Below are 21,026 nucleotides of genomic sequence, written 5' to 3'. Positions count from 1 at the left end.
GTAATTTAATGAGTTTATTCTCAACATTTTATCTTGACTTTTTTCTTGAAATTTAACACGTTTTTTCTCGTAGGCTAATTTAATGAGTTTATTCTCAACATTTTATTTCGACTTTTTTCTCGAAATTTAACAAGTTTTTTCTCGAAATTTAACAACTTTAATCTCTTTTTATTTTTTTATTATTGCTTGTCCCTAATATAAATAGGGACTTTTTTTGTGCAGAATGTACTAAAATATGAATAATTATACTGGAAATGCTGTGATTCTTCAATTCTGATAAACTGTGACTTTTTCTTACATCTCACATTTGAGATATTTTCTAGATTTTTCCACATGACGAATATTTTCATCCTTGAGTAAAACTTGGCAAGATAACACTTCAATGCTTAAAATATTTATTTATCTATTCTATATTATTTTCTTCTTATTAATATTATATTGTTATGCTTTTATATTCAATTTTTTATTTTAAAGAAAAAAATGAAATAATGTTAATGTTGTGTTATTTCAAAAAATGACACACAATTCCATGTTTAAAAGTTGAGTTTATTAACGGAAATTGAAAAATAAATGCAAAGGAGCCAAAACCTGTTTGTCAAATTAACTGGTAAAGTGAAAATTCAGTTTTTTTGTGCAGCACATTTATGCACAGTTTACACAAATGGACACACTTTACACAAACAAAAGCATCAAGGAAAAACAGTTAAACCTCTATCCCACCATAAAAAGAAACATGAAAAAGACTTGTAACAAAACAATGCAACATATTTTCTATTTTTATTTTAGATTTTACACCATCTAAACATGAGCACCATAAAATCATAGTCCGTGCAATGGTAAACCGTACCCCAGAAAAATAAATTCATACTACTGGTTTAAGGCATTTGTTCATTTTAACTCTACCCTATACCATGTATTTCATATGAACGCTTCCATTTTTTGAGTTTGAATGGCTAATGTATACTGGTAATGCATGGTTGTACAAATGTTTCCAAATCATGTAACACAAGATCATTAGAAAGCATCAGATGTTGTCTTGTGTAATGTCACATATATGACCATTTATTCATGACCAAGATGAAACTCTGTTTTTGTTTTTCAAACCATACTTTACAACAAAAGAGAGAGAGAGAGAGAGCTTATTTACATACAGGGAATTTTGTACCAAATGTACTTGAACAAAAATCATCCATTATCTCTGGAGCAAACAGGAATGATCAATATTGAGTTTGTTTTTCTTTTGCCTTGAACTCAACTTCAACCTGGTATGTTCTGGACCACTGCGCAAGTAAATGAAGGAAGTATATGGTATACTCTTCAGGTCTTGTTTTCTACTTGTGCTCACAATCTAGATCTGGGTTCTCCTCCGGGGTATCGCTGAAAATATGAAAGAGAGGTCACAGAGATCACCAAAGCTTGTAGCACAATGCTTGTTCAATCTATGTGCGTGTAATACATTTTTTTTTTAAAAGTCCAAAAATGTTAAATTGATGTTTAGGGAATTATTTACCAGGTCTTCTTCCAGGCACTCTTGTTCCCTCTGAAAACAGATTAGCAAAAGACATAGAGGTCAGCCATGTTGGGACAGTTTAGCTTTTGATACCTTTGCAAATGTTAGAATCTCACCTTGAATGTATCTAGTGATGCTCCCAGGGTCCTCGCCGATATCTAGCGTGAAAGAAGAAGAAATAATGAATAGTACTGACATTTATCTGATTATACATGAAGAACTAGAGAGAAAAGGAAAAAGGAGGAAAGTTTAGTGGTTAACTGGATCGGCTTTACTCCGTAGCTTGTAGCATATCTAATTCCAAAGTAGTATAAAAAGAAAAACAATAAATCAAAAGGTTTCGTTGCCTTTTACCAGTACCCTTAGCACAACAAAAAGACACCGCATTCCGTAACCTAGAATATGACAAACCTTATGGAAAAAAGGATTGAAATGAGGAAGACAAAATGAGGTTAACTGTTAGCGCTAGCATGCTAATAAAGGGTTCAAAGTGTCACACTACCATAAAGCTCCATATTGGAGGAGCTGGTGACTGAATATTCAGGACCTGTTGATACAAAACATTAAGCAGGTGTCAATACTTGTGAAATCCAGGTCCAGGAAAGGGTGGGTTCTGGCAAGCTCGAGCTTCAAATGAACTATTGGGAAACATCGCATGTGCTTTTCATAGCTATATTCCAACTTAAATTATCACACATTTGTCTTTTGGAGAATGACCAAACATTTGTAATAAGAGTATGACTAAAAGGAAACACTTTGATTTGTCATTCATAGTTATTAGGGTGCTTGGGTGTATTTGGCCCAGTGGACTGTTATAAAAATCAGTGCATTCTGTCATTTGTTTAATCGGCAGAAATTTCCATCACATCTTCAATTATGTTTTGTGTTTAAAAGCATTGTGTGGAGAAAATTACCCCCCCCCCCTCTGAATAATTTCTTACTCACAAAGCTGCATTCATGGGTGTGCTAATTGATGTTTACCTTCAATGACTCTGGTGACTTTGGTCATAGTTGGATCCCCTTCAATGACTCTGGTGACTTTGGTCATTGTTGGATCCCCTTCGATAACTCTCGTAACCTTAGTCATGGTAGGCTGTCCTTCAATTACCCTGGTGACCTTTGTGATAGAAGGTTGACCCTCAATCACACGGGTAACCTTCGTAATGGTTGGGGAGCTCTCAAAAACACGCTCTCCCGGGATGACTCCTACTGAATAAGAAAAGTACTCAGTACTCGTCAAACAAAAACATCTTCATGCAGCACAGAGCAACAATCTACGGTAGCTCTCTCATGTGTAATGAGCTTCATTGGTGTCAGTTACCTATGACTCCTTCCTAGAGGAAAAAGGTGAACTTTGATTGTCAGATTTCAAGAAAACCAAATCATTCAAAAAACTGATAAAAAAGAAACTGGCATAAAAGCCATTTTTAATATACATACCCGACATCAGAGGGATCTCCTGATATCTGTATCCAGTAACAAACTGCAAAGGAAAGAAAACAAAAATTCACCTATGTAAATATCCTGTGTATTACTATTACAGGTTTTTTTAGGCATAAAAGTAAAATTAGCTACAAAAAAAAAAAAGAAAAAAAGGCATTTGGATCCCACTAGACATCTGCTTTGTGAGATGATATCAAGGCATGAAGCCTGAATTTGGTTGCACATAGTCAAGTTAAAGGGGTAGTTCACCCAAACGACATGAGTGTGGAACGACATGGGTGAGTAATAAATTACATTATTTTCATTTTTGAGCAAACTAACCCTTTAAGTCCACACCGGCATGGCAAACTAAACAGGCCTTTCTGTGAACTACTTCATGCTTGTTGCATGTGTGTCACTACTTGTCCTGTGGGTGGCGCTAGCAGATGTTGAGTGTACTTGAGTGTACCAAAACAAGAAGATGAGTTAGTCTGAGTAAAAAGCATGTTCTTGAGTGATCTTCATGAGTGTGTTGCTTGCGTCTTGGCGATGAGGATGCCATTGGAATTTGAGTCAGCCTACAACCTTTCTACAAAATGTTGGTGAGCCGTTGATGCCATTTAAGGCATGGCATGGATTCGTGTTTTCGAATCCCCTCTCTCTTGCTACAAGGGCCATTTGGAAGGCACATAGGTGCTGATAGTGATCAAAGCCTATAGGCCAAGATGTATGTACATCAGGGGTCTACGAATTGTCACACCTTTAGTACAGTGGGGGAAGTTTTAATCTTCTGATTTGGTCAGTTTGAATGTCTCACATTTGGGTTTCAGTCACACGGTCAAGGAAGGGATAAAAGAAGATTGTAACTTGCTCTGGCTCTTTTTTTTACTGGGGCTTCTTTGCTCTGGCTCTTTCTTCTCTTTTCTAAAGACTAGATATTTTCAATCTTACAATCTGCAACCATTGTATATTTGTCTGGTTAATTAAAAAAAGAAAAGCGGGCTGTCGCCATCTTGGCAGTGCGTCACCGCACGTCACTTCCGGATAACATGAAAATGGGCAAAGAGTTGGAACGTGGTTGGAACTGAGGTGTCTGTTTGCTAAAACCACGCCCGCCTAGCTCGATGTGACCAAGTTAGCTCAGGCTAAGGAGATATCTATCTATCTTAGACACTATCTAAAATATTAATAAAGATAACAAGTTATATCATTAGAAAGTTCTAAAGGTTTACTGTCAATCTACGGTGCCTGTTTACGCTATAGATGCTCCAGCAACGGTAATATTGTAATTTGTGTCGGGTGTACAAATGACAACACGCAAAAATCCAAACGGGACTTCATACCTTTATATTGAAATAGCAATCGCGAGATGAGTCCACTCCGTCACACTTGGCTAAAATGTGCATGAGCGTCCATTGAAAAACAAAAGCGCTAAATCCACTAAATATTGATATATTGTCCATTGTTTGCTAGCCTGGTAATACCAGACTCTGCTACTTCACTTTGCTTCGTAGACAGAGTCTGGAATGGCATAATAGAGAAGTGTTTTCTCTCTCGCTAGGGGATGCTTGTCTGAAGTTTAAAATCATTGGTTACCCGTAAGCCAATCAGATACGTTTAGTTATGACGTATGTTATCCGCCTGTACAGCCGCATCGAAGCACAGACATCATGCATCTAACTCAAATCTATGATTGAACTTCCACTGTAAACCTGTTGTAAACACATGATGATGTGAGCGAAATACCGGAGTGAACATGGCTGTAAACGACTTTTGCAGATTATGCGAAGTTAATGCATCCCGAAGTTTGCATCCCGTGTCTCGTTTCCCATTTCCGCGGTCGTTTCGGTTTTCGATTTCTCTAACCTACAATGTAAAACTCGGCGCTTAGCATCTACGTCACGGCTCTCAGCCCGCCCTCTGTTCATTGATTGGCCCGGCTGTTTCCAGACCGGTGGCAAACACAAAGCTATGACGCTGTATCAGACTGAGTACAGAAGCGAAATGAAATTGAGCGGAAGTAGGAAGTCTGATGTAGTCAGGTTAATTGTTTGCATCAAATTCCTAACAAATGATCTGCTTTCCATCATCATTCTTTAAGAAATTATGCAACCTGAGCAGCGTTTATGTTGTAAAACTGTATATGAATGTGTATATTGGACTCATGTCCAAAGTATAATTTTTCAAATTGTGCAGCAGTTTTAGTTATAATATCCAAGCAGTGCTGTCGGATTTTATGGTGTCTTGAGAGGCATATTCTCCAGCCATTGTCACTGTATTAAATCTGACGGACAAAACTTTTAGCCAATGCCAAGATGATCCAATAATGTTTGTTCTGTTTATCTTCCTCATGTGTGCACATGTACACAGACGCTCATCTGTCTCGACCATTAACCGCACATCAAGCCATATTATTTAATAATTGTATGAAATAAATTGCAGTATAAGTCACTTGCATATTGGCTTAAAGGGATAGTTCACCCAAAAATGAAAATTTGATGTTTATAAGCTTACCCCCAGAGCATCCAAGATGTAGGTGTCTTTGTTTCTTCAGTAGAACACAAATTATGATTTTTAACTCCAACCGTTGCTGTCTGTCAGTCAAATAATGCTAGTGGATGGGAACTTCTACAATAACAGTAAATAAAACTTGCATAGACAAGTCCAAATTAAACCCTGCAGCTCGTGACGACACATTGATGTCCTAAGACAAGAAACGATCGGTTTGTGCGAGAAACCGAACAGTATTTATATCATTTTTTATCTCTAATACACCACTATGTCCAACTGCATTCAGCACTCGATTCGTTTGGTCTGATCGCGCTCTGACAACGGCAGTGATGTCTCGCTCTCATTGAAGTATATGCGCGAGACATCACTGCCGCTGTCAGAGCGCGAATCAGACCAAACGAATCGAGTGATGAACGCCGTTGGACATAGTGGTGTATTAGAGGTAAAAAATGATATAAATACTGTTCGGTTTCTCGCACAAACCGATCGTTTCGTGTCTTAAGACATCAATGTGTCGTCACGAGCCGCAGGGTTTAATTTGGATTTGTCTGTCGAGTTTTATTTACTCTTATAGTCCAAGTTCCCGCTGACTTGCATTATACCACTGACAGACGGCAGCGGTTGCAGTTAAAAATCATCATTTGTGTTCTACTGAAGAAACAAAGACACCTACATCTTGGATGCGCTGGGGGTAAGCAGATAAACATCAAATTTTCATTTTTGGGTGAACTATCCCTTTAAAGAGAAACTGGGGGAGGTTGCAGCTTGGTACCATTTGCAGAATCACCGGACTGGAGTCCATTCTCCTGAGTCAAACTTGCCAAGTCCGAACTACCAAGGACGCAAGTCTGAACTTTGCGTACTTGGTATTGAGAAACGCCTCACTGTGTTATTTTTCAGGCTAAATGAACCAATGCGCATGTGCAGTCCTAAGCGCAAGTCTCAGGTTTCTATGGGAACTAGAGTCCTCTAATGGCAGCTGCAGTGATGCAATGACTTAATCAATCAGTGATTGGCTCTTTTACTAAGAAGGCGGGACGTATTGCACCATATTGCGCTTTGCAGTTTCTCCAAGCCTGTTCACTTGGCGGCCATATTTGCAACGACTCCGGGCAGCTATTTCGGGCATCCAAGACCAAGTCCTGTCTATTTGAATGGGGGAATCCTGAAATCTCAAAAACTGCTTGGCGAACTTACAATTAAATAACATATTTCAAATAAGCAACAAAATCTGACTTGAACTGTCCCATAAATGTTGTTTAAAAAGCGTATTTTTCAGGCTAGATGAGATAACATGCATGTGCAGTCCTAACCGGAAGCCTCTAAAAGCAGTGTTTCAATGACTTTATCAATCAGCGATTGGCTCTTTTACTTAGAAGGTGGGACGTATTCCGCCATATTGTGCGTTGCAGTTTCTCCCATTCGTAACTAATAGGAGTGAACCGTCTTTCAATATCTACAGTCTTTGAGATGAGTTAGACTGTGTAAAAAGCGTGTTCATGAGTGATCTGTGTGTTGCTTGCATCTTTACAAAGACATAACAATATATTGTTCAATACCTTAATTTGGATGTATCGGATGATCCTTTTCAGGAGTGAAAGGAGTTCCTGGCTCCCAGTAGGTATATCTTTAAAATATAATGACAATTAATAGTTCTTGAAACATGGACTTCATTGCTACAAAAAACATGTATATCACTGTAACTGCAATTTCATAATTCCCAACCCTCAGGGTACAGAAGAGTCCTGACGAAGTGAACAACTCCATTTGTGGCCATTATATCCGATTCAGGAACTTTCACAGTGTTGACCTGCATGCTCTCATTTACCTACAAATTGCAATATTTTTTCAATAAATAAATGCTATCATAAAACAAACATAGCAAATATTATTATATTATGTAATTTTTGTTCTTTTTAAAAAACAAGTACAACAACAACGATCAAACAAACAAAAAGCACTGAAATATAACAATTATATATAACAATATATATAACAACAATATATATCTAATCTACTTGTTTCAATAATTAATAAAATATAGATATAAAGAATAATAATATGGGTTCTTGTTATGTTTTGGAGGTTACCTCATCTGAATATTAATTTTTATTTTCATTGATATAAGCAAATGTATTCAGATTTAGAAATATTAATTAATATAGACAGCTAATTTAGATTTTTTTAAACTTTATTTTTATTCATTTTTTTACACTTTTTATACACAGTATAACCTTACAGCAACATTTTAACCAAAGAAACACATTTTATGTGGGCTTCCCAATGTAAAGGTATATTAAAGTTACAAAAAAAAAAAAACTTTGTTAAAAAATAAAAAAAAGAAATTCTTCCATATATCAAATCAATTCATGTTTCTTCTACTTTTAAATCCGAGGTTGTATCAAGATAAGCGGTTTACTACAAAGCATGGTTTAATTTGACTCACAGGAAATTCCCACCATAAAACTCTATATTACAGAGTGGAATCATATAATCTGATGTTCTTGCATGTGTTCCTATAAAACAGATGTTATGACTGGAAATTAATTTCAAGGCTGGACAGCAGGAGTGCTGGATACTTACATACAACACCTTCAAATTGCTGCCCTGGAGAGTTTTGAGGAGGTTAGTGACTCCAGTCTCCAAGCCTCCACCGATGAAGACGCCGTTACTGAAGTGATAGAGCAGAATGGTTCTGAGGGCGTTAACGTCACCTGATCACAGAGAAGAGACGTTGTCATATCCTGTAGCCTCTGTCTTTGATCTTTAATCTCATTAATCCTGAATAAAACAAAGCTAAACAGTAATTCCAGATGTGGTGTGCCTTGAAAATGACATGTATGAAAGAACTCACTCTTCAAAAGAGACAAGTCTCTCTCACTGAGCCCTGCAAAAGCCTCATCTGTTGGAGCAAAAAGTGTGTAATCTCCTTGCTTTCTGAGCAGACCAGTCAGACCAGCTGATTCCATCAGGGACAAAAATATTCTGCAGCAATGAAGTGATAGTCACTACAAGGACAAGAAAGCTATCTTCATTTTGACTAGATAAAACTTTACTTTTTCTTACTTGAATCTTCCGTTTTTCAACAGAACTTCGTACATGGTGGACTCTGGTGCCGTAATCAGGGTCTTCATGAGATGGAGGGCACCGTTACTTCCCTCTTTGCTTCCACGGATCAAGCAGGCGTTCTCAATGCAGACAGCCTTCGTAGTTAAAATATTACGAGACAGTTCACTTCCTCTGCGTATACTAATGGAAACTATTTGAGCTATTACTTAGAACTTACAATGTCAATAAATGTCAATGTAAGTAATGGCCAAAAAATAAGAATTCATGCATCTAAGATTTCAGTGATGTAACACAGGGTTTTTATGATTCTGTTCAAGTGTTCCCATATGGCAAAATAAAGTAAATAAGTAAAAAAAAAAATAAAATAAAAAAAATCCCTGTTTAAAAAAAACACATTGTAAATACGCATTGTAAAAGAGGCAAGAAAAATTATATTAAAAGAGGCTGTATTTATTTTTGTATTTAAACTGCTAATATATACATGTTTATATAAATGTTTTATATATATATATATATATATATATATATATATTTTTTTATGTGTAGCTAATTACATTTAAAATACATTAATATAAACATGTATATATTAGCAGTTTAAATACAAAAATAAATACAGTTAATATAAATACAATATATATTTATAAGCAGTATATTTCCTGACATATTTTGCACATGTATATATATATATATATATATATATATATATATATATATATATATATATATATATATATCAGTACAGTCCAAAAGTTTGGAACCACTAAGATTTTTAATGTTTTTAAAAGAAGTTTCGTCTGCTCACCAAGGCTACATTTATTTAATTAAAAATACAGTAAAAACAGTAATATTGTGAAATATTATTACAATTTAAAATAACTGTTTTCTATTTGAATATATTTCACAAAGTAATTTATTCCTGTGATGGCAAAGCTGAATTTTCAGCATCATTACTCCAGTCTTCAGTGTCACATGATCCTTCAGAAATCATTCTAATATGCTGATCTGCTGCTCAAGAAACATTTAATGTGTACAATTGTACAAAATATTTGTGTACAATATTTTTTTTCAGGATTATTTGATGAATAGAAAGTTCAAAAGAACAGTGTTTATCTGAAATCTAATCTTTTGTAACATTATAAATGTCTTTACTGCCACTTTTGATTGATTTAATGCATCCTTGCTGAATAAAAGTATTCATTTCTTTAATTTCTTTTCAAAAAAATAAAAATAAAAATTCTTACTGACCCCAAACTTTTGAACGGTAGTGTATAATGCTACAGAAGCTTTGTATTTCAGATAAATGCTGTTCTTTTGAACTTTCTATTCATCAAGGAATCCTGAAAAAAAAGTACACAACTGTTTTCAACATTGAAAATAATCATAAATGTTTATTGAGCAGCAAATCAGCATATTAGAATGATTTCTGAAGGATCATGTGACACTGAAGACTGGAGTAAAGATGCTGAAAATTCAGCTTTGCATCACAGGAATAAATTACTTTGTCAAATATATTTAAATAGTACACAGTTATTTTAAATTGTAATAATATTTCACAATATTACTGTTTTTTACTGTATTTTTAATTAAATAAATGTAGCCTTGGTGAGCAGACGAAACTTCTTTTAAAAACATTAAAAATCGTAGTGGTTCCAAACTTTTGGACTGTACTGTATATATATTCACATATTACACATAATTATTGTTCCATATGGAAGATTCTAATTCATAAGTAAATCAAAGGTCAAAGACACTGACTGTGCGGTAGACGAAGACTCTGAGAAGTTTCCCTGCGAGTGTTTCCAGGCGCTGACCATTGTACAGCTGACTTAGCACAATCTTGTTCTTCAGGATGTGGTTTTCCAGAATGATCTTCAGGAAGCTCTGGTCCATGGACATCACCTCATCTAGATTGCAGACGAAAAAATATATTTGCAGTTGTGGTTTACCATCATGACAAGGAAGTTTTGTGATAACATCAATAACAAGACATAATGCAATTCGATTAAAAAAAAACAATCATCCTCTTCCATATTAGAACATACCCATAACCAAAGTGGCTATAAAATTAAAACATTATATGTGTCAAACTGCAACAAGTAAAGACTTGGTCGGCCTTTCGTGGTGAGCAGTTTGTGGAATGTGCATTCCCAGACAGGACTTTCAGTTATTGTAACCCCAGGCACTGTCCCTTTCCCCCTATGCAGCCTAGTGAAAAGGAACGATTTACCCCTGTAAATATAATGTGATGAATGTGTTCACCTGTCATTAGCCACAAATGAACTACAAACATGTGATGATGAGGTGAAAGATCCAGCTTAGCCTCCTGTGAGGTCTGAAACATTCTGTACGGGAGGTAAGATAACAGAAGTTTTCATCTTCTCTTTCTTTCACAATCTTTTCACTGCTGGAAGCCCAGTGAGGCTCATAGATTAACAGATAGACAGCTACTATGTCAGCAAGCTGCCTTTTTCCATACACGTGCATTATATGAATCCTCTGTTTTTACACCTACTATCCCGTGAGGAATCAAAGTTATAGTTATGGAACAGCAAAAGTTAACAAAGGCAAGGCACATCAGCAGCTGAAAGAACACAGGTCTTGCTAAGGTAGAATTAAAACAGACAATGACAGAGAAGAAACAAGCAACTGAGCTACAGCAAGGAGACTATGAAGAATAGTTAAAGAGAAGAAGAGGGAGATTGACGTGTATTTGCTCACCGTTGAAGGCTGCGTTGAGTGGAGCCAGGAGCGTGTACTCAACCTGGGGTCTCATGGCTGCAGACAAGCCCAGCTCTGTCATCATGTCACTGAAGGTGCCCTGAGATTCTCCAATCAACTCCGTAACCTGTTTAGCTTAGATGAAAAAGGCAAAATCCCAGCATTTATAAAGTATTGTAGAAGAGAAGGTTTTATCGGAGAGATTGCACTGTAAAATATTGTAGTGTGCATTTACATTCCAAGCTACTAAATTTGTACTTCCTAATAGAAATCTCTCTTAAGATTATAGAAGTTCTTACTGTAAATTTTTGTCAATTTAATGTGTCGTTGTTGAATAAAAGTATTAATTTATTTTAAAGAGGACCTATAATGCCCCTTTTACAAGATGTAATAAATGTATCTGGTGTCACCAGAATGTGTCTGTGAAGTTTCAGCTTAAAATACCCCACAGATCATTTATTAAGCTTGTCAAATTTGTCTCTATTTGGGTGAGAGAAAAAACACGCCGTTTTGTGTGTGTCCCTTTAAATGTAAATGAGCTGCTGCTCCCACCTGCTTTCCAGAAGAGGGCGGAGCTTAAACAGCTCACGCTTCAGTTGCTCAACAATACCAAAGCTGGAGAATCTCACGCAGCCAAAATGAGGATTGTCAGTAACGGTGTTCAGCCTCACATTGTTCAAACCGGAGTCGGATACTGATGGAGAGACTCAGGAAGAAGTTACAAATTTTTAGAATGGAATTGAATGTTTCTGAATGGTTTGTGAATAAATTTATATAGTTGCTGTGGAGGTCATCAACTAACATGTGCCGTCATGTTAATCTTTTGTGCAAATCCAGCATTGAATTGACCCCCATTTGTGAAGCATTCCGGCGTAAAATGACGGCATGTTAACAACGGTCTACTACAACAACTCTTCCTCTTCTGTAAAGCAGCCCAACATGGCCTCACCCTCTTTGTTGTGTGTTCTTGGGGGCAGGGCTTTTTAATTTGATATGGCCAGATTTCACAGGATAAATCAGTAATTTCTGCACTCAAAAAAAAAAAAAAAAGGGTAAAAGAGGCTGATAGGATAAGTTTACCAGAGTTGGGCATGAGGACTTCATCGATGAGGTGGATGACTCCATTGGTGGTGACAATGTCCTTCTTGAGTACCATCTTTATGCCATTGACTGTGAGACTATCGCCATCGCAGCCAATCTCAATATTGCTGCCCTCCAGGGTCTCATGAGACGTGCCGGCCATGATGGCCTCAGAGCACTGAACAGAGTTCAACAGATGGTAGTTGAGGAGAGCTGGAAGAGAAGAAATATCAGTCTCTGTCATCCAAGCACATCTGTTATTCCTCTTACACGCCTCTTGAGATATGAGGAAATCATGGAAAAATGATATTATGTTTTTTTGATGTTTAGAACATACCACATCAGGTAGAAATCACTAATGGTAAGGAGTCTGTTTGAAAATGGATCATACAAACATGCTAACAATGATTTAACAGTATTTGCTTTAAATTATTTAGCATGCAATCACTTGGCAAGCACAGTTTTGAAATGCATATAGGTACACATTTACATATATAGATAGCTTCCACATGAATTTTGATTTCATGATGTTTAGTATTTGTTAAATTCTGTGATTTAATATATAGTTTATGTAGATAGCATGCAAATGCTTTCATGCAATCCGTTATGTCATTGCATTTCCCATTAGTTCCCAAAAGGGAACCTGGGGGATCCTTGGGAGCCTTTGGGTCCTCTCTGAGTGAGTCTCTCAGCAGCTCCGAACCATTTGACTGGAAATAGAGCGAGTCAAATGTCTGGCTATGGACTAATAAGAGGGCAGAGATCCCATCGCCACCATTTTTCACTGGATCGTAAAGCTAGCAGCTGTTTCCTGTCTATATGTCTCTGGCAAGACAAGGATTATGCTCTTTTCAGAGGGTCTTAGATCTTTCACCTTTGGCCTTACAACGAACATATTGCTTTAATGGTAACAAAATTTATTCTGCATTACTCTGGAAAACATGAACCACTGGAGCCAAATGGGCGCATACATTCAAGCTTTTAATGGTTAACTGTACCAGGCATCCGTATTTAGGTTAAGCTGGAGTCTTCCTTTTTCATTTCCATGGCTTCCCTCTATGAAAGTGGCTTAAGTAGCAGATCAAATGTCTTTCCGCTTGGCACAACAGATTTAGCCATAATATCTGTTTTATTTTAGTTTTCACTTAAGCAGTTAATAAAGCAGTTTTTCACTTTCAAGCAGTTAATACAACCCTTAGTGTATTTCAGACAAACCTTATATTCATGAGAGTGGGGTATTATGTCATTCTTTTACATGATCACTGGGAAAGCTAATGCATCTGAACTCCAAAGCAAACATCAACCACGGTATTCTGAAAATACTGTAAGACGTACACATAAACTTAAGTATTGCTGCCGAGAACCTTCCTTCAGATTTGATCTGTTCTCCAAGTGGCTCAACTGTAACTCTGCCCAAATCTCAAAGTAGTCCCATAAGTGTTGTTATGGCACTGTTTGCCAACTGTCTGAGAATTCCAGGTCTACAGCTTGGAGTGCAGTGGGCCCATCTGGTTTGAAAGGGGGCAAAATAATACTTGGCCTCACTCAGTTGACTCATATCAACAAACACGGCACGAGCGAACTGCCAGACCCTTGATTTCCTGCACCTTTGTCTCATTAAATAAGAATAAGCCTTTTTTTTTTTTACACCAAGTCTGCCATCAGTATGGGATTTAACATGTCCCTTTGGCAACTTAAAGCACTCCATTTGAGAACAGTGCAGTGGGATGTCATGGGGTGTTTTACGTTTTTGTGCTTGGGTTTACCTTGGAGGGAAACCTTGTCTTTCATAAGCCTGTCCAAAACCTCTCTATCCAGCTTCTCAAAGGCATCGTTGGTGGGGGCGAACAGGGTAAAGTGTCCCGGCTGACCCAGCTTCTCAATCAAACCAGCCTCAGTAGCCACAGTCTGGAAAAGAAAAGGAGCATAACCAACTCTTGGTCAGTGGGTTTAGTTCATGGACTACACGGCTCCAAGTTCTTACGACTTACACTCAGAGTGCTTAGTTCATCGTCCACTTCAATCACATCCTGAATGGTGTTGCCAACAGCCGTGATGACGCGGTCAATGACGTGGACCACTCCGTTGGTGGCCACCTGGTTGCCGTGAATGATCCTGGCACAGTTCACAGTGACAACCTGAACAAGAACCATGTGTGAAATAAGTCCCTCATGGAGAAGCAAGTAACCTAAAACATAACCCTCCGTTTCTCAAGATATCAAATTACCCCATTGGAGTAATGATTGATGAGCAGGTTCAAGTCGTTGTACATGGAGGTGGCGGTCATTCCATTCTTGAGGTCTTTGGTGAGGAGACGTTTGTTGACCATGTGGTAATGCAGAGCATTGTACAGCTCGATATTAACATTGCTCACCAGAGCATTCCTCACTTCCTGTAGAACAGAGAGGAAGCCAATGCAAAACAGTCAAGGAATTACTCAATTTCCTTGTTTGTGCTGAAGAGAGAAAGGAATGAGATGTTACCGAATCGAGAAGATCCCAGGCATCATTACTGGGTGCGAAGAAGGTGTACGACCCGGCACCTTCAATCTCTTGCCTTAGCTTGGATAGAGCAGAGTAATCCTGGGTAGTTTTTGCTTTGACCAAGCCCAGGGTGCCATAAACGTTGTCAATGGGAGCAACTGCACGGAAAGTGACACAGATTAACCACAAGATTGAAGCCTGAGAACATTTTGTCCAACATTATAACTTTCAAATCAGGTAGCAATCATACTTAGCATAGTAAATTTGTATTTTATTGACAGTATAGCCAGACTTTGTGAATTACCAATGTCTGACTGATCAGTAAGATAACTCAAGATAACAGTAACTCAAATGAAGTCAACCAACCTGCAGGACAGCCTCGCAAGCCGTCCAGCTTCATGTAACCTGGGCAACACTCATACAACACAGTCCTGGACAAAGGAAGGAAAGACATAAAACCAGAAGAACATATGTTAAGAGAGTATTGAAGCTCAGACATTGGCGCCACTTGAAAAAATAAAATACCAGTAATGTACAGGCTCAAATTCATTTTTTTTTTTTCCCTGGATGCCATTCACTCGTCGTTACAAGCTATCCTGGATTTAATGATAACACAGTTCATGGTACTGGACAGACAGTCTGTCCATATGGCAACCATTAACTGTCTTTGTACATAAACATGCTATGTGGTCCCGAGGTTTGCGCCTTATTCCACTATCATTATGTTGTCACAGCATTGCATTAATACTTAAAGTACCCTGAAGCTAAGCGCTGAGACCAGCTTGGTGGTTTAGTAAGGCTGAGGGGTATTTTTTGGATCCAGGAAGCCTTTAAAGTAAATTTATAACCCAGTGAAAAACCTTGGTTTGGAAGTTACAATGTACAATGGAAGGAAATGTTGAATCAGCAGTTTTCCAGTAATGGAGGCTGCATTCTATGGTTTTTCTGTTTTCATTGAAAACGGCCCTTTAAACCAAGCTTGTAAATATGTTTCCATGACCACACAAATGGAATCTCATGGATGAGAAGTCATTTTGCTCTTGGTAGCTTTAAGAAACAAAAATATAATCTAAAAAGAAAACATAAAAAAAGAAATGATCTAAAAAATTGTATAAATAATATTATTAAACTATCTGAATATACATAAACACATTATGTGCTTTAAAATTTAAATGCAACTATTTTATTAAGCATCATGTAAAATAATGAAATGCACACTGCTGTACTTCAGAACTTGAATTATAATTGTAAACACCACCATAAACATTTTCTGTCTCACAAAGGTATTGTTATGCATCATTATTGCTGTTTGTTTTTTATTTCCATTCCATTTTGTGTGTGTTTAGCCAGTTGCAAGTTCATTTGAATTATAACAGGCTCTTAATATGAATAATGGGTTCAATAAAATGCACCTAAGCTAATTATACCAACTATACAGCAGCCATATTGTAGAGTTAATAAACAGCTGTTAATGGGAAACAGGTTTTTTATAAGGTCCTCTGAGAAAACACCACTGGAGTGTTACAATCCCTTTAGAAGTTCTCTCAGCTGCTGATAATAAACGCAATCCAGTAGTGGAGATTCAGAGATAGACAACAGTCAGGGTTAGTGCACTTGGAAATCTCCACACCAGCAAAATGGTTCCATGTGATGCATGTTGCTGAACTCCCCAGAAAAGTAAAACCGCCTGCAAATCATCAAATGAGAACTGACAGTCAGTTGTAAATTTTGTGGAAGAGTTTAAACTGACAAGTCCTAGAGATTGAGCAATCACGAGACTAAGAAGCTAATGGGGATTTCAAAGCGTTTAAAGCTATCCTCAATGTGACCGCCACATTGAGGATCCAGAAGCAATAGTTTTGGGTCATGGCTGGGCTCCATGTCTTCTATGGAAGTGAAGTGCAGTGAAATGATGAGATGATGAGATCATTAGGGCTTCACTAGAACATCATCCTAAGCATCTTTCCCAAAAATGGGAGGAAAACATGACTCCTGTTAACCAGACATGGTGAGGGAATCCAACCACATTAATCATTGAGGAGAAGATCAAATTTTCCAACTGAACTGAAATTCTCCCTGGTGATTCACCAGTTCAAAGGATCCACAACATTATGCATATGTTCAAACCATTATGGAGCTAAAACCATCAGATGGTGGAGATATCTACCAAAATATAGAGAGATAAGCTTTGTAGAACTTCAAATCTGGGCCCTATTTTAACAATCTAAGCGCATGATCTAAAGTATGATCTAAAGCATGATCTAAGTGCACTTAGGGTGTGTCCAAATCCACTTTTGCTAGTTTAACAATGGGAAAAATGGTCGGCGGGCCCGGCCCATGGTGTAAAAGGGTTGTCCCTAATGAGTAATGGTGTGTTCTGGGCATAACGTGCAAAAAAAATCAATCTCCCATCAATCAATAAAGTCTCATCCCGCATTCCCTTTAAAAGCCAGCTGCGCTCGTGCCATGGTGGATTCGCTATTTACATGGCGGAATTTGCAAGCGGAAAAACTGAGCGCTTCTCTAGCGAGGAAACGGATCTGCTTGTGCAGTTTTATCGTTATGCACACAATAATAATCTTTTACATTGAAATCCTTTTATTTTTAATATTTGGCATGTTTGTGAACTGCTGCATGTGTAATAAGCAGAGGCGCGTATTACTAATACGCTCTTTAAATAACAAAACAAATATTGCACGATTGACTTTAGACCAGGTTTCAGTTGGTCAATACCTCAGTCTATTTCAGTTGCTTCAAAATAGCAATGCGGCCAACAATGCACCTGAACACACCTCGTTTTCAGACCAGCATGCCCATGGGTGCACAAATGAACGCAAATGCATTTGCTATTTAAACATCATGGCGCAGGACGTCGGGCTGAAACTAGCAAAAAATACTTGTGCCTGGCGCCGCATTGCACTGAGTGTATTATAGGACCCTATAACTTGAATGAAAACAGACACTTCAAAAGGTAGTAATCTTCATTATTCCCTTATCTGCACACTGCGGCACCATCAGTAATATCATATTTTGCACATATCTTTGAGGGAGATCTAAGAATGTCATACTAATCTACGTTATGTAAGCTAAACACATTAAACCAGATATTTACAAAGATTGCCAGACCGCTATGTAATGGTCTGCTGAGTGCAGAGAAAATACTTAGAGCAGAACAGTTCCTGGCTTTCTGATATACAAAACTGCAAGACAAGCAGAAAATCTACAGAATATCTCAGGCAAGTCTGGCTTTGCAACTAAGGAAGTTTGAAACCACTGGAGGTTACCTCACATTGGTGCTGTTTGGTCACACGTGAGAGGCCCGGGAAAACTCTTAACGTTGCCGTTCCTCTTTTTTTCCAACCACGGAAAAAGGAAAATAAACCGGAGGCATAACAAACTCTACATGAATCAATGGCTGTGGTTGACCATGTTGTCCTCCAGAAACCACAACCTCATTACTGGAGCCTTCACAGTAGGACTTTGCCGCTCATATTACGGTTTATTATTGATCTAGATGTTGAAATCTTTCTTTTGTTGTCGTTTTTTTTTTTTTACATTTCACACGCCATTAAGTTCACTGAGTTTTGCCAAAGAGCTTCCCAAAAAACAAAAGAGCCTGCTGACATTTCCACCTTGTAGACAGCTGTGTATTCTTGCCCTAGGACAGAAATTTAAGGAGGAAAGGTGTTTCAACACAAGCCAAGCCCTCCAGGCGAGCTCTACTTCTTTCTTTAATCATCGATGGCATGTCCTGACAATGTCAGTGGGTCTCACCATTTTATACCAATTAGGGTTTTGCAGCTCTCTGGAGGTTCGTAAGACTGAAAAACACATGGAATTTGGTTTGTAGCCATGGTGTAATTGTTTGTCTGTTTTGGCATCCATATTGAACTGTAAACCTACTGTCAAATTCTGTATTTTACAAAGTCATCTGGATAGGAAGCATTGTAAATTCAACTATTAAGCTGCATTTGGAGCTCAGCTTAAGTAGGAATTCATACGTTCATGTAACTTTTGGAAATCTTCACGTACTCTTACCAGTTGGGACAGCAACCTTTCACCTTTGACCACTGGAGCAGCTGGAACTTTCCAGTTTCTGTCAAAGAGACAGGATTTGTAATAGCCTCCATAAATCATAAAACATCACACTTACGCTTTCTTTCCACAGATGGCCCCTTGGTACCAATTACGGCAAGTGCTAAAGTATTTCTTCTTTGTCCCCATGACTTGCTGAGAGCGCACACATTTGGTCTGCAGAGAGGTAAAGGTAAGACGGGATGAAATGAGTAAAGCTGGGACAGAAAACTGCAACAGATGCGTGGCAGCATGCTTTTTCTTTTAAACCCTCAACAGTAATGTTTGGCTTTGATGTAATAAAGGTAAAATTAAGACAATTAACTATAATTTACCAATTTTAAACCATTCTTAAGGCCTTTGATTTATTTAAAAGAAAAAATTAAAAGCACACTGACAGTCATTAATTAAAAATGATTAAATACTTTACAAAAGATATTAAAAAAACACTGTAAAAACATTTTGTCAAGTAACCTAAACATAAACTGTATTATAAATCAAGTATTTCACTGTAAATAAATATTTTTATATCAAAAATATTATTCAGTATGACAATCAACCTGCATTTCACACAGTTTACTGAGAAAGAAAAGCTTCAGTTAGAAAAATATACAGTAAAAATAATAACAGCAATGTTGCAGTATAGTAATAACTGTTTAAAATATATTTAAAACATTAAATATAAACTATAGAAAATGATTCTTATTATAAATATTAATATTTAAATTAAATAGGCAATTTATAATTTAACAAAATAATAAATTAAATTAATAATATCTCTTACCCTTCTTTCTTTGCTCGAATACGACTATGTGCAACTATTTTGTCATAGGCTGAGGAGTCTGCCTGGTCAAAGGCAGACAGCACAAAGAGTGCAAAAGTAGCTGCAAAGAGTAGCTTCATCCCTGCTTTCCCCACTGTGAGACTTCAGAGCAAGAAATGGGCTCCAGCTGAGGGGGAGAGGGCTTTTATAGCTCAGCTCTTTGCAGCAGGACAGACTGGCAATCTGTCAGTGCACCAGCCTCTCCTGTTCACCAGAGTGTCTCTATGATCTCACCTCCTAACACTGGATAAGCAAAACACAAAGAGTGGAAGATTAATTCAACAATGAGCTGAGGTGTGAGGAGGAAATGTTGTAGAATTCCTAACAAAAGAATCATATACAAGGAGAGTTCTTTTAGTCTATATTAGGAGTGGTGTGGAACTTTTACATTCTTTATATTTGATAGTTGCCGGTGATATTTGGCATATGAGAAACTCTGGAGAAATATGCAACATAGCCTGCATATGTTGCTGTTACACAATGATTTCATAACTGACAAAATGCTTCTATTTTGAATTTTTAACTCCACGTTTTTCATTAAAAAGTATAGAATCAGACTAAAAATGAGTAAAAAGTTTAAAAATGTCCTTGGTATGACAGCAGAACTCAAAGTAGTTTGTGTAAAACCTGATGATCATGTATAATCCAACAAATGAGAATATATTTCAGTGTAAGCAATAACTTCTGACCTTTTGTATGACAAATTGTCACAAATTCAAATGTTAAATATTTCCCATTTTTCAAAGTTTCTAGCTTATTTCCAGTTGAAAAAATGAAAAAAAAAAAAAAAAAAAATCCCATATTTTTACTGTTGTCTCAAATTTTTCGACCTCAAGCTACTGTAAATTAATGAGGCATTTTATATAATGGAAAAAAGATTTTTGTTTTATATTTCAGTGAAGTAAAACATGAAGAATAAAATTTTGCAAACCGAAGGCTGCACGAGTAAGGTATAAATCAGTTTTACCTAACGCTATAGCTTCACTCCACATATCCACATAATGACACTAACACAAATCAAGCTCTGAAACATAAGATATTATGCTTCTGATATTATGCAGCTGTTTCATCCAGATTCATGTCTCTGTGCTTGGCTCACTCTTGTGGCCAGATGCAAACATAACTTTGAAAAGATGGTGGTATCTATGACAACCTGTAGAACCTTTTGAATGAGTGGCTCCATCTTGTGGAAAGCTATTACAACAGCAAAAAAAAAACAACAACAAAAAAAAACATGAAAATGATATTTCCGACATCATACTGTACTTACATATTAGCAGGGTTCTGAAGGATGCCACCCAATTTTTGAAATCAGCCATCTCTCTCACTTAAAGTG

The 21,026-nt window shown here is 37.2% G+C and overlaps 1 protein-coding gene across 1 annotated transcript; it reads right to left on the bottom strand.

The window, feature by feature from the left end:
• Positions 1-525: 525 nt before the first annotated feature.
• postnb (periostin, osteoblast specific factor b) lies at positions 526-19,827 on the bottom strand. Its single transcript, XM_048160451.1, is given in 22 exon segments — positions 526-1,377; positions 1,511-1,540; positions 1,627-1,668; positions 2,013-2,057; positions 2,492-2,716; positions 2,951-2,993; positions 7,003-7,070; positions 7,169-7,271; positions 8,027-8,157; positions 8,298-8,428; positions 8,510-8,646; positions 10,268-10,416; positions 11,231-11,365; positions 12,311-12,523; positions 14,077-14,218; positions 14,302-14,448; positions 14,538-14,702; positions 14,794-14,951; positions 15,160-15,224; positions 18,947-19,028; positions 19,031-19,044; positions 19,652-19,827. Coding segments are annotated over 22 exon segments (2,373 nt in total). The 5' UTR covers positions 19,771-19,827; the 3' UTR covers positions 526-1,348.
• Between the last annotated feature and the right edge of the window lie 1,199 nt (positions 19,828-21,026).

This window comes from Megalobrama amblycephala, linkage group LG16 (assembly GCF_018812025.1).
Source record: "Megalobrama amblycephala isolate DHTTF-2021 linkage group LG16, ASM1881202v1, whole genome shotgun sequence".
NCBI classification, from domain to species: Eukaryota; Metazoa; Chordata; class Actinopteri; order Cypriniformes; family Xenocyprididae; genus Megalobrama; species Megalobrama amblycephala.
The sequence above is the reverse complement of the archived record's forward strand: the minus strand, read 5'-3'. Positions and strand labels throughout refer to the sequence as shown.